Source organism: Opisthorchis viverrini, assembly GCF_000715545.1.
Source record: "Opisthorchis viverrini unplaced genomic scaffold opera_v5_17, whole genome shotgun sequence".
Taxonomy (NCBI): Eukaryota; Metazoa; Platyhelminthes; class Trematoda; order Opisthorchiida; family Opisthorchiidae; genus Opisthorchis; species Opisthorchis viverrini.
In genome coordinates, this window is record NW_008751673.1 from 1608502 (window position 1) to 1623373 (window position 14872).

At 46.7% G+C, this 14872-nt stretch overlaps 1 protein-coding gene across 1 annotated transcript; it reads left to right on the forward strand.

The window, feature by feature from the left end:
* Nucleotides 1-1227: 1227 nt before the first annotated feature.
* On the forward strand, nucleotides 1228-14872 carry T265_12819 (hypothetical protein; the record flags this gene model as incomplete). Its single annotated transcript, XM_009165680.1, has 6 exons — nucleotides 1228-1577; nucleotides 7236-7674; nucleotides 10485-10549; nucleotides 12172-12359; nucleotides 12992-13105; nucleotides 13449-14872. Coding segments are annotated over 6 exons (1539 nt in total), but the record flags the coding sequence as incomplete, so codon positions are not given.

The window sequence follows — 14872 nt, forward strand, 5'->3', positions numbered from 1 at the left end:
GGCGCTTATTGATATCCGGAAATGTAATACACTGAGCAATTATATGGGGGCAGATGGGTTATCACTTAGTGTTTAGGATGTTACTGAATCGTACTAGGGAAAGGGATAAATCCGTATAATGGGCTATATTTGCGCGTCGAACGACTTTAGCTAAGTGCGGACTGGGTGCGGAAATCCCGGTACTGGGTACGGATTTTCCGCACCCGGGTGCAGAAGTGTGCGGACATTGTGCGGAAACTTGTTTCATTTTCGCACTGGTTCCGCACCCGGGTGCAGAAATCTGCGGAACTTGTGCGGAAATGTCCGCACTCGGGTGCAGACATTCTGCAGAAATTTCTGCAGCGGTGCTAACTGGGATTAGGTAGAAACGCCTTGTCAGTGTGAGTGATTATTCCTCGGATGGACCTCGTCCAGCCCCAAAAGGCTAAACTGGTTAGTTTTGTCCAAGAGTTGGCGAATGTCCTCCTCAGTGCAAACCACGTTTGTTAGCGGCAGCTCGTAGCTACTTCCTGACAAGCCTGGATGTGACGAGATCGCTGGGACAGAATGCGGGCCTGCAGAGTGTTCTCTGTAAACCAGATACGACCATTGGGTCATTTGTGGATTCCCCGTTTCTGTCCATCAAGGAGGTGGTTGGCTTGTTTCTCCAACGGTGTCTCATGTATTTGAATAGCCTCACGCACCACACCACTAGCGAAAGCCGGTTCATGTGGACCATCGTAAACCGAGGACAGTGTTTCTCTAAAAGGGGGCCAGTGTAATACACGGTATCTGCCACTTTAAAGTTGTTTAGTTTTCTTCGGCTCATGATCTTTCTTTCTGTCTTCTGTCCACAGGAATTGTTGTGAATCCATACTTTCGGAGAATCACTGTCCCCTGCTGCTTCCATACTACATGTGCGTCTAAGGGTATGCAAAGACCGGTCATCCCAACTTGCACGTGATTGGTTAGAAGAAATGGTACATACAGGTCATGCCTCGTCGCCAGCGTAGCACAGAGCCCGCCGTTTTGGTTGATTTATATGTAAGTTTTGGTTTTCTATCCACAAAAATTTTCATGGAACCCTGCCTTTGGTGAACCACTGTCCCCTGATGCCGCCATGGCGTGCATATTACACCGACTCCGAATAGTCGTGACTGCCTGGTGGCTGACCTTGTCCCAGTATCTGCAGAAGGGCAGTTGCTAACGCGGCTCCCTGATGGCGCCCGAATTTCTAACCAGCTGTAGTTATGGCTATGCGGAAGGCAGCTCCAGTCGGGAAGTAACTATTTCACTGTCTACCACCAAGAGATCAGGTGGGGCCTACGTCAGACCGCTCGTGGAGTACGCCAACCAAGTTGTCTACTCAGGACGTACGAAAGACGTCACCCTCATTGAGCGTGTCCAGCGGGCCACCACGAGAATGGTTGCCGGCCTCAAATCCGTGGACTACGAAACGCGTCTCGCGATGCTTGATCTCTTTCCCCTGGAGTACCGTCGCCTCCGAGGGGACCTAATTCTTACTTACGCCCTGTTTGAACAAAGCTTGGCAAACAGGTTTTTTACCGTTGACCCAGCAAACACCCGGCGGGGACATAGTAAGAAAATTTTCAAGCTCAGGGCATACACATTCATTGGACAAAATTGTTTTCATTTCGGGTAGTAGCTGCGTGGAATGACCTTCCTCCGACGGTTGTACACCCTCCTTCTCGAACCCAATTTAAAGCACTATTAGACATTTATTTATGTGAATCCTCGCGCTGGCAAGCATACTGCCCCGCGCTGGGAACATAAGGAGCAGTGCTACACCCTTTTTTCACTTGTGCCTTTCAGGTGAACGACAGCCACTGACCGACAAGAACAAAACCCACCCGGGAAACTTGGGCAAAAGCCTCGATCTTGTGCATCAATCCGTGGATCCGTGTAGTTTTAATCGCAGTTCTTGATGCACAGGCAGGGCGCTTCGGTTCACGTGATACGCCATACATTGACGAACTCATTTTAGGCCTAAGGCGTAGGGATGATAGTAGAGGTCTTCCGAAACTCTTGACCACTAATTGTTCCTTCGTGGAACTGGGTCGTGACGCGGTGGACGTGGTTGTGTTTTGGCATTCCCCCACTGCTGCACGGCTGCGGTACCAAATTAGCTACTTGCGCCAGGAGCCGTATTGCGGGTACGGCTTGATACTGGACTGCCGATCATTATGGGATATATACGGGGATTCAGGTCATGCTTTCCTCCAATATAGATTCGCCGAACATTCGGCGAAATACTTCGCGGGTGAACCTAAGATGCGAACTCTGAGGTACGAATTCGACGAGCATAGCCAACCAAAACTACCACCTTTTCGTGGAAATTGGGCTTGGGTGCCGCAATTACCTCGCAGGCTACAATGGGAGGAAGCCCCTTCTACAAGATGCAGTCATGCCAAGGGTCAAAAGGGGAATGTCCCAGACAACTGGCAGCGAAGTACTAGCGTTCAGCAACGATGTGCTGTAGACGGTGATGGTGATGAAAACGGAGCGACTTAAGTCGTTCTTTCTGAATTCTCATCCGTCGTGAAGGCACCGCATGCGAACTCCTGTGGGCGCGTAAAGTCATATAGAAAGCTTTTATCCTTAGCTCACTACGTCCCCTTTAAACTTCGTTATTAAAACCCTGTATGTCTGTGCAACCTGAATTATTCTATCACACGTTTCTCTGTGCGTCTCGCCAGAAAAATGAAGCACTGCTACATGGCCTTATGCTTGCAGACAAGCCGGTTGATGCGGTAGACAAATCTATTTATCGGGACAGTTCTATGAGGCTCGGTGCTCCTGCTATGAAAGAGATCAACTATCGAGATGGCCAAGGCGGTTTTGCCAGCCCATGACATATATTGCCCCCAGTGCGAAAGTTGCTGATGTTTGACCATCGATGTTTCCGGAGCATTGGTTGGCTCGGGTGGGAATAACGGAATAGCCATGCTGAGGGATGCCACATGGTTTCAGGAAAAGGGCGCCATCCCACAATGGCTGAGCTACTCACGCTCTATAGGAATGACAATCGTTAATTGAGACTCTTCATCGTTACTGGTAGCCACACGATGCAGATGAGTCCATGACTGGCTCGCGCTTAGTGGCCCGTGAGTAGTTCGCTGTCAGTGCTTGTGGTGGCAGTTCATGCGATGTTCGGCACAAAATTAAAGGAGTCGCTTCCCATTATCCGCGTGCTGATCACGGCTTCTATATCCACCTTTAGTTGCGTTCCATCCGAACCTGGTCTTCTAACTTGGGCCTCCATATCACCCGCCAAGACAATTGTATCCGTTCTTCCTGACCGAAGTAATTGTAAAATACCTCAGCGGAATCCGTCCCCCTTGGCTTCGCATCAACCTACATTGGTCTTAGTTGAACGAGACAATCGTACTTGGATTCAGTCCAGTGAAGCATCTTCAGCCTTGTGCTTGAGTGCAACTCCCACACCGTAGGCAAAACGAGTAATTACGTCAGCATTACCAGATACCCGAAGAGTGCAGTGCGGAACATCTGTGCTCGATTTAAACGGCTTGAGGTGCGTGACAGACAAAGAGAGAGGAATCAAGGTTTCAGCAAGAGATGCCTGTCTCTCAATTCGACAGAGATTACGGACACTGAAAGCTACAGGATCAGTTCTGTCAAGTTTAGCAAGGGATTATTTTGGTTTATTTTGCTCCTGCTTTGCCCGTTGCAGGAAGCCAGTTTTCATGGTTAGGGACCGTGATGCAGATGCAGTGGTGGAGAAACATAAAGTCAACACGCGTGCTTCAGGTCCACAGGCGAACGAATGTGAAAGCGGGTGAAAGTGTAGGTGGGAAATTTGCTGGACTAAGTATGACAGATGTGGCTTGACTTTGCGCAGCGTGAGATTGAAGCGTCAAAAACAAACCTAGTATTCTCGCAGCTATCTTACATACAGTGATGACCGACTGGAGAAGAAAGACAACATGAGGTGCACTATGCGCTGATGTTACATAACACGTGGCTGGATACGACCTCTCCCCATAGGGTGTTGATGGCAAGAAATGGCAGCATCTCTCCTTGGTAGGCCTCGGAGTAAAACTCATAATGTCCCGACGGAGATATCCTTCGTCCGACAGCCATTATGTGCGCCATGCGCAGCGCGACATTTCCATGTTAACTGATTGCAAGCCAAGAATGCGATGAACACTAATTCCGCTGCTCGTACCACATCCAAAACGCGCCCGTCTATACATACCAGTGACTGCGGGAAATTCCTTTGCCGCGGAGTTGTTTATTAGAAAACACCGACTAAATAGTCACAGACTATGGGACAGGAAAGTAAAACTCTCATATGCACCTTGTTTTAAAAAAACCGGCTATCCGTCTTCTTGAACTTTCGTGGATATCCATCGACTATCACACGATTGTAAACGAATGCTGCAGGGCAGTTCCACCAACTCCGTAATAAATCCCATCTCCCATCGGATCACAGCAGAGTTACAAGCAAGCAACATACTACTCGAATGCCCCATCAGCAGTACCCGCCGCAGCACCGACAAGCGACCAGAACATAGCACCTTCCCTAACTCAAGCGTCGCCATGTCCTTACTCGAACCGTATCTGTGTCTGGTCGCAGTTTTGAACACTGATGTCATGCTGCTGATGATGATGAAGCAAAAAAAATTTTAAAAAATCGCTCAGCTGTAGCACCCTTTCGGTGCCTAGCTGCCATGCCGCCCGAAGGAAGCACGAGGGCTGGGATACTGCCAGGTTGCCCTTCCGGTCGTAAATCCGCGCTCTAACCACTTGGACCATCCCTCTTGCTCGTGCTGAGGAAACAAGTGACAGTGATGGTAGGCAGATCATCTGCTGCTATCGAAACCCAGAACCCTGGATGCTACGCAACTGCCGTCATGCTATTACGCAGCTGTCGAAAGTAGCCTGACCTAAAGCTATCGCCTTCACGTGGCGGTCGGTCTTCTGTGCCGCAATAATCATGCGGGCTATACTGACTGGAACTCAGTTCCTAAAGGTTCTATCACTGCATAAAGGTAATTGAGGAGCAGCCCGGAGAAGAACGACGACTGTCCGTAGTGCAAGAATTCGTATTACCAGGCGGTCTGAAGATAGAACCATACTGGCCTCTGCGACAAGAATGTGAAGGTAGCAAGGAGTTACTCCCAAGAAGATCGGCATGTCCATATTTATGGACAGCGATGCTCCCTCCCACAGAGGAAGGGCAGGTTACAATAGTTTGGCCTTGAAAACCACACGCTCTGATCTTCTAATGGTTAACCGTGACCGCCCGCTCATTATTCGGTACGGTCGAAGTACTTCTAGAACCATAAAGTCTAGTGCTGCTTAAAAAGCTCCATCTGTTCGCGGTCTCATTAAGAACGAAAAGGTAATGCTTTACCCCATGCGTCCTCGGACCAGGCCGGCCCCCTGCAGCCAAGTGGGTCAACAAAGTAAACCTTAACCGCTGTCTCGCGGTTTAGATTTTTGGGTTATAGGCTGAACATGGAGTATCTCTTTTTCGGCTTGGGCAACCAGGAAGTATCCTCCGCCCTTGCAGCCTTCCGCTCACCGGCCTTCCCTCCACCCATCGAACAATGCAGTGCAATCAACCCTGGCCATTCTTACTTGTTTAAACCATCGCCTAGTCAATTACTAACCTATGTCCATACTCTATGTCCATACTCAACGTCAAATTGTACAACAAATCTCTCGTGCTGAAACTCTGCTTTACCTCCTTCGATGAATTCGTCTCCGACACACTTATACAAGACCCCAATTCGGTCATGCACCTCAAGTCGTTTAGGACAAGCTCAGTTGTTCCACATTTCGCTCTTAAGGTATCTGATGGTTCTTAAGCAATGGTTCGTGATATCTATGGTGTGGAAGTTGCACTCATCCCCAAGGCTGAAATCGTCTTACTGGGTTGGAACCCAGTAAACCACCGTCTTGGAGCTGCGGGGTTACCTGGCCCAAGTAAGATCAATGCAGGTCGATACTCTAAACAGTGTTTATTTGTCGTATCAGCACAATCCCAGACAGCCAGCAGTTCTGAGACTGAGGACGGGTTTTGATCAAGATATGACACAACGGTTTCGGTCGTCAGGATGAATATAGTGATCCTGACGGGTGATATGAATGCCCAAGTTGGACGATTAAGTCACGAAGAAGCATAATTAGGTGGCAGATTTAGAGTCGATGCTCAGCGCACGGATAACGGAGAACCTGCTGCATTTGTGAACCAAACACAAACGCTCATATCGAGTTGACAACGCGGAATGAAAACGCGAAGGCCCCATAGGACTTCAAACAACACTGCTGCACGGACGATATCTCATCGACTGGGGACGAACCTCAAAACCTGGCCTGCAAACCAAACTCACCCGAGCCACTTATGTTCTGCAACGTCGGTATCTTCTAGGTTTCTGTGTTTGAACATTGCCTACAATTGTTGGAAAAATGCTAAGTAATACTGAAGAACCCCAGAGTGTCCTCACAAACGTAGTCACTCTGGTTAAACGAGGTACTCCGTATTCCAGAGAGCCGTTTGTTTCCGGACCACCTTCAACCAACCATATGTAGGTCGGAGACGACTCAGGAATATCAGTCCATTAGGTAGCAACGAAGCATGAGAAGCCTTGCCAGTCAATTCTTTTATATTGGTGCTTGATGCCTTCCCGGATGGGGACCCCGGGATGAAACAGAGGAATGCTTAGAGACCCCGACAAGTGGAGCTGTCACTCAGTCCCGCATCAAAGCTATTACATTCAGTGCGTCGTCGTATCACCTCAATCGGACGGGGAGAACAACTTAAGGTAAATGAGCTGACCGAGTTATCGCCTCCAAAACGTGTCTTGCATTTTCCTATTGTCATTGTCATTGGTGAACGGAACCATGGTGAACCATGGACCATGATTCCTAGCTGATTAAGTGAACTCGCGGATATATCCGTTTTTGGGTCTTAAGGCCATGACAGGCAACAGGAATGTAATGTGTGCTTTGACGTCTGGGCGTTTATTGAGGGGTTTCGCCGTATTTTGTAGTTTAGTTGGCCGCAAAAATGTACCCTTCAGGAACAAAAACTTCAACGATGGCCGCATCGCCTCTTCTTGGGACTGTCTCATACAACTAGGATGGATAACCATTGGCGCACACCAAAATATAGATTCTTCTTCAATACTTTTTCTGCTATGCTGCTTTTACGCTACTTAACTTTGGATTTCCTTTTTTGCTAGGTTTTATTTCTTTATTGTTTTCAGGCTTCGTGTCCAATTCGATGAGCAGTCGACTTCGTTCAACAGCTATGGTTTTGGGTCTTGGACTCGGAATGTTCACCGCTCAGGGTATCTGTTCGGGAAACGAACGATTTTATAGAGAACTTCTGATGCCCGCCTTACACAGGGTGATCCCAGATGGAGAAACAGCGCATTTTATGGCTGTGAAGGCCTTGCGCTATGGATTTGGCCCACATCGACGGGATGTAGCTGTTCCATCCCTCCGCTGCAATGTCTTTGGTCTGGATTTTGATCACCCTGTTGGTGTTGCAGCTGGATTCGACAAAAACGGTGAAGCTATTATTGGCTTGTTGGACGCAGGCTTCTCCCATGTGGAAGTTGGCACAGTCACACCGAAACCCCAGCCTGGAAATCCTCGCCCGCGCGTTTTCCGGTGGCCGGAACGAGAGGCAGTCATTAACAGGTATTGCTATCAGCCTTGTTTCGTCTGTTTACTCTCATTATCGTCTCTTGGCAAAATTTTACTCATTCAGTGTCAAGATGTAGCTGGCATCTTCAGGCACTATCTAGTTTAGTTACTCCTACTGGGGGGAAAAGAACCGCCCCAACCAGGCGGTAACAGCTGTGTGGCAACCGCAGAGGTAATGGGATTGCTTGCACTGCTTATTGTGCCTGGTCTGAGACTTAGGGCCTGATGACCCAAGAGGAGGTATATGGACCAAAATCCATTCTCTTTCCAGTCTTAGTGTGATAGTGCACATGTCACAACACCGATGCTGTTGACCTATTTGTACTCGACGTTCTTGTTCGTCAGAACATGCTCCGAACGTTCTTGAGTCTCGTATTCGTTTTGTATATACACCTTTGCGGGCTCATATGGTGGTAGTGTCGGACATGACCATCCACTCCACTCACTTTTTCTAAACTTCGGATTGATGTTCGGGTCATTTGGTCTGCTATTTTGGAGTTTCTGATGTGTGAGTTGTGGTTGTACATCTCCAAACTGGCATTAAAACTCAGGATTCGAACAGATCGACGGGTCCCAAGTTTCCCCACAAGAAGGGGCATCCTTCATGGTCTTTCCAGTCGATCGACGGTTCCCAAGTTTCCCTACTAGAAGGTGCACCCTTCATGGTCTTTCCAGTCAATTCGACCTGAAATATAGACTCCATTATATTCATTTCGATTTACGTTTGATGTTCGAATCCCTTGTTCAAGGCCGAACAAGTACAAAGTGGTATTTTTCACCTCCTGGGAAACATCCGTCTAGAAGAGACTGGATCTTACCGTGACGTGTCGGTTTGCGCACCTCAGCGAGCCGTTGAGTTGTACTGGGGGACGTCGCAGCGACACTTACAGAGTCTCTCATACCAGGTTGGTCAACGGTTAGAGGTCTGACAAACACTCTCCTGGTCTTCCAGTTTGGAGGTTGGAAAATGTGGCGACTTGTTCCGTACAAATAGTAATGCATTTGCATTTCCCGCCAAGCACCGCTACTTTGCAGTTAGGCATATGCTTTGTTTGAGGATCCTAGTCGTCCTCCTGTTTAGGTGTGGGAGCCCTAACAGTAGCCCAGCCCGCGTACATTCATGATACTTACGTGTATAACAATAAACTCATGCCACATTGTCGCTTGGTGTCATCAGTCGAGTCGCCTTACCCGCTGCATATAGCGGAGCGGGTAAGCGAAAACAGGCTACTGCTGACTCCTCCCTTCTTTCTCTTTCACATACTTCTTCCCCCCACTCCCCACCTAATTAGTAACTCTCTCCTGGTAGAACCGATGACTCAGTTCGTCTTGCATCAGTTTTGTGTGCAAGTGTCCAGCTAAGATTCATGTCGTTGTTATCCTATCTTTTCTCTAAGGTTCGCGAGTGATGTTGAATGAATCCTGCTGGTGACACTCTAATCCGACATGATGTTCGGACATGTTCATTTTTCTGTTCGAGGTTGATCGTCATCCTCAAGGATGTATGTTTTCTCACGATATTTTTCTGCCTTGCCTTATCTTTCCTTTCCTTTCTAGCGTATTTCCCCATTGTTGTATGACAGTTAAGTGCCAGTGTGTAATACTGACATATCGCCGTCACTTTTGATGACGACCCTGGTTAAAACTTTCCTGATTTAGATGCAATATTTTTCAGTATATCCGGACAATGTATGGTTTGCTTGCAAGAACAACTCAGAACTCGTCGCTATCATGTTTGTTTACGGTGTCCAATTTTTCTTCAAAAACTGTTTCCACTTTTTCTACTTTTCGTCTCAGAAGTAACCGTCCCTCATCAAATACCTATGTCGGTCGATCGTTTCAGCTGGAGAGACAACATACAACACATTTTTAGTATTCAACTGTGTTACCGCTACGTAGAGCATATCTGTAGTATCGTACGTTAGCCTGGAGTAACGGGAAAGAAAGATGAAATACATTGCTTGAACCGCTTGCCAAACGCATATTCCCATCACCTCCGCAGAAGATGTTTCCCCATTTCAAGTGGTGGAGATGTCACTAGTTGTCAGGACGGTTTCAACATATGTGTTAGTCGGCTGATTCGTTCGAGATCTTCGGAAGTTCACGTGGTTCTCTTGTGTTCTGAGGAGAAAATCGATGCCGAGGGCGAGTGTATTGGTGTTAGGCGAACTGCGTAGCCGAAGTTTATGGTTTGTGTATTGGTTTACATATTGGATATATCGTGAAGTGTCGCAGAGGCATCGAAAACCCAAGTAAGTGTCCGACTGGTGTTGCGTCCTGACAATTCACTTATTTGTATGTTCCTATACTGCTCACGACTGCCTTACCTGGAACCTCACTACCTGTGCATTTCAGTCTAGCTTCTATTTTACTAGGACACTTTTCCTATTTGGTTGCGTAGCTGAGTACCAGTACGTATTGTGTGCTTCTGACGTTGCTCTCTACCACAGCGATCGCTTCATGAACTTGTAGGTCTGTGAGTATGGCATACAAGAGCGGGTATACACAGACTTATTGCTGCTCTGGAGGTGGGCGGTATCAATGGGAAGGCACCTCCCATCTTCATTCATTGCATCACCAATTATTCATTCACAATCAAACGGGAGTCTGCACTCTACGGAAGTCTAAACACTTCCGATTTTCATCGTGAAATTCCAAGTGTCCTTCCCCTGTAAGACTTTGTCATCGATGTTTGACGTCAGACTGCGTTGCATGTGTGTGACTGATCCGCGTCTGCTACTTGTTTCCTCCACTGTACGTTTATTCAGTACAGCTTTCAGTGGCTTTCTCTTATCGTTTTTCAGGTATGGTTTCAATAGTGAGGGACATGATGCCGTATATGAACGTCTCAAAGACCGGGTTTGGCAAGGTGAGTCAGTCACAACACCACTTGAGATTTTGTATCTGAAGCGAAGTCGGTCTGATTCATACGGCCCAGAAGCTCCGTACAGCTCCTTCATTCTTGTTTAGAACCATTATCAACGAACGCCTCGCGAAAAAGAAATGTACCTTTTATAGGATCATACTTTGTTTATTCACGTTGAATTCCTTGATCGCGTCCTTAAATTTTGATCTTTCTCGTAAGCTGATTTGACAAGCCTTTGAACTAGTTCTTCGTCACATTTGTCATTAGAGCTTAGGGAATACGTTTACATTCACGGACGCAACCAGGGACGTCAGTAGGAATAGAAAATAAATGCTCTTACTAGATGTGTCTTCTTTGATCATCAGCGTCTCACAGAAGTCGTTCACTACCTTTGTGACTACATGAAACAAAACTACATGCGCATGGATAATCCAGCCAACGGTCCGTTGTTCTCAGGTGCAATTCCACTTGGCACATTCCTCATAAACGCATTTAACTCAAATCTACCCGGCTTCACGTTTATTGGTGAGACGTAGACGGCATATTAGCCCTTGTAGACATCCTTGCAGCTACAGGTTGAACGCACTCTACCGCAACAAATACGGCAAGCTGGTTTATGGTTGAAAAAGTGGGATGTTTCATTCCACTTCTTAGATTTACACCGTAATGCATTCCCCATACGGTTACTGAAAACTCTTCGGCGGCCCACGACCTTCTTAAAGAAGACCATTACAAACGAGAACTTCGGCTAGATACAGCTGAGTCTCCCGTCAAACATGGATTCGTATGCAAATACGAGTATTAGGCGGACGAATGGAACCTAATACGATTTCTTTTTGATAAAGCAAGGTAAATATCTCTTCACTCAAAGCAATGTTTACAACTACTCAGCTTATACCGCTTTATTTTAAAGAGGAATTGCCAACCCATTTGAAAGCAATGCACTCCGCGCCTTCACCCATCTTTGTACAACAGAATACCTCAAACATAAGATATGGCAATTGCACAAGAGAATAAAAGGGCCTATCTCGTTTTGGCTGAGAAACGGATCAAGAAATTTGATTAGAAGCCCGCTTGCCCGATCTATTCAAGACGACATTTGGAATGCTTTCCCATGTACCTACCTATCTGATCTAATCTATTGTAATCTGCATTTAATGTGGCCCATCTGGGATAAGTAGTCATATTGAAACAACACTCAGGTTAGAGCTTGCCGTTCAGCGCGATAAGTGTAAAGACAATAAGTGGTTTGCTGCAGATGACTGGCATTCTCACATTTATGGAAACGACGGTGCCGCGCTGTTCCGAAAAGGAATGAATTCGAAAAGCGTGTCCCTAAAAACCGCATAAGCAGGTGGCCCAACGCCTCTCCGTTATTATTGACTTTTGTGTTTCTTTGAAGCAGACAGATGAGCTATCCATGTCGGGAATGGCAGCATGAGTAGCATTTACCAGTATGTATGTAAAAAACACCGTTGCCTTCGTTAACACTCACGACGGATTTGGACGACCAGTTGGGCAGTATAACGGCAGTTGTGTCGCAATTCGTTGGTCTAGCAACCTGCTGGTGTCTTCCGTAGTGTATCCCACTTATCCCCTTCGTTGGCTATCCACGGAAATTTCAGGTCGAGGCGTTGTCGGAGTGAATTTGGGTTGTAACAAGCAATCACCAGACCCTGTCGCTGATTTTGTCGCTGGAGTGAAAAGGTTTGGAGAAGTTGCTGATTACTTGGTCATCAATGTATCCAGTCCAAACACACCGGGACTCCGCTCCATGCAAAATAAACAAAAATTGAAGGAATTGCTTGGTCAGGTGGGTGTTCTACACATTTGTGTGTCTTCAGTCGGCATTCGAAAGTTTAGAAGGCAGTTTCACTGCTACTTGAGATCAACTTCCCAGTATGGGTTACTAACCTGATCTATGTGATAAGCATTTAAACGGCAAAGTCCTAGATTAGTTGAAGCCAATCAGGTCACAAGAATAGCAAATGGAATATATCACCTCAACCAGGTACACAAAAGCACGGCTATTCTATGCCCCTCCCCATTGGAGGACTATCTATCAGCCATTGATAGACGTTTGCGTTTCGGTATAAACTACAGCCTATACTTTGTGGATCTCACTACGTCAGCCAAGCGCCTGGTGTATTGCTTTTTAGGGGATTGTGCGCCTGTAACTGGGTTATACCCCCACAACGTACCGTATCTGTACAGTGTTGTATGTCAGCCCTCACGGATCCGTATTCACAACTTTCTGTGACGGCATCAGTAGGGTTGGCCTTGGAGTAAATACGTTCTTCCAGTAATGTAGGACGATAGAGGCCCAAAGCTTTTGGCCTTCCAAATAAATTCAGAATTTCTCCATCTTTATGGTCTCTTACTAGCATGCGGTTTGATCATTTTGACGTGATATCTCGGGCTATCTGTTCGTTCCATCCTTACTAGGTTCTCACTGCTCGGTCAAAGCTCACCAAACGGACTCCAATTCTCTTAAAAATCTCACCCGATGAGAGTGACGAATCGCTCAAGGATATCGTAGAAACGGCCATGAATCCAATGGTTTGTCTTTCAAGTTTTACTTTCGCTTCACTTGTGTAGTGCATGGTGAAATTGTCAGCAACCTTTTCTAACCAATTGTTCTATCACCGTTTCACGGGCAGTTTTGTTTACTTGACCTTGGATTACATCAGCCTTCCACTCTGTAGCTCTCTAGACGATACAATAATCCATGCTGGGGACATCTTCCTCCAGTGATGCTAATACAGAAGGAACTTGATAGGACACCTGAAACCAATTATTGAAACTTTTATAATATTGCCTACGTAATGTGGTTTAATCACCGCGCCTTCACGATTAGAGCACCTCAGAGTACCCGCTTCCTTACATTTTCCATATTTTCCAGACCAAAGTAGATGGCTTGATTGTTTCCAATACAAGTTTGGCCTCTTATGACGAAGCACTCGCCTGCCACGCTGCTCCCCCACCGGATGAACTAGACACACCTTCAGATGGGATAGTTTGGGGCGGTCTAAGTGGTCGTCCCCTATTCGACCGGTCAACTGTCTGTCTCACCAAAGTGGCTGCGTTAACAAAAGGTCAACTCCCTTTGGTCGGCGTCGGTGGTATATTTGATGGAGAAGATGCTGCGAAGAAGTTGTCAGCTGGAGCATCGCTGGTGCAACTGTACACGGGTCTGATCTATCAAGGACCGCCGGTCGTCCGTCGCGTGACTCGAGAGCTGGAGGAACTTGTAACAAATGGGGATAAACGACAACAATCCGGATGACATTTCCTTATCCACGTATTCTCTTTGACTTTTGTTACAATTGAATATTTTCAAGCATCATTTGGCTTTTGCAAACTGGCAAGCTCCATGTCATCCGCCAATGGGGCTGGTTTGAGTCCATCTACGGAAAGTCTGCGAAACTGTCAATGCTTCACCTAGTGGAGAGTAAACCAACTGTGCTGTGGCTTTAACTGCATCCAAAGATTAGTCGTGCGGCGGGTTTTTTAACCTCTACTTTGAAGGGGAAAATGATTCAGGACGTACGCATTATGGTTGAATAGACAGATTACTGATGGTTGATTGGATGGTCGTTGATCTGTTCACCAAGCTTGGCAATTGGCTTGCATACGTTTCGTCCCCAGTCGAGGAGACGTTTTGAGTGCGCACTCAACAAGACTTGTGATGAATACGCTTCTCTGGGGATAAAAGTTGAGACATACTGTTTGTTCCTCCATATAAACCTATACCGCCTTTCCTTCGAACCTACTGATACGTCCTATCTCTTCCCCTAACCCCAGTGTGTTCTGTACTTTATTTGTGACTTCGTGGAAATTTCATTAATCTTGGTATCTGTTCAGTGCAGTGTAGCTTGAACACACGCGACGTTGTCAAATAGACAAAGATAAACCTACCGTCTTGGGGCCACATATTTATCTTGTACTCTGTATTCTGTTGTTGACGTTGGCCGCGTCGTAATCCGATAGATCAAAGATGTTCCGCTTCATCAATCTGCTGGATTTTGGAAAGCCAAACTTCAAAATATCGGTTTCGAAAGCTTTGAATATGAATGTTAAAGAACCAAATAACTCCCTTCGCCGCAACGAAAGCTACATGATCAACCGAATAATATTGGTTGCAGACATGTTTTCAACTCAGGCCTGGAGTGATTTCAGCCTTTGGTCTTGCTCCCTCTCTCTGTCGCGACCGTCTATTTCATGGCGCTTGTCTACGTTTCAGGCAACCTAGTTTTTCGAATTTCAATGCCCTTTTGTATCCGATTGTTTTGATGCGATTGTTACTAATAGTAGAATCGACCACCC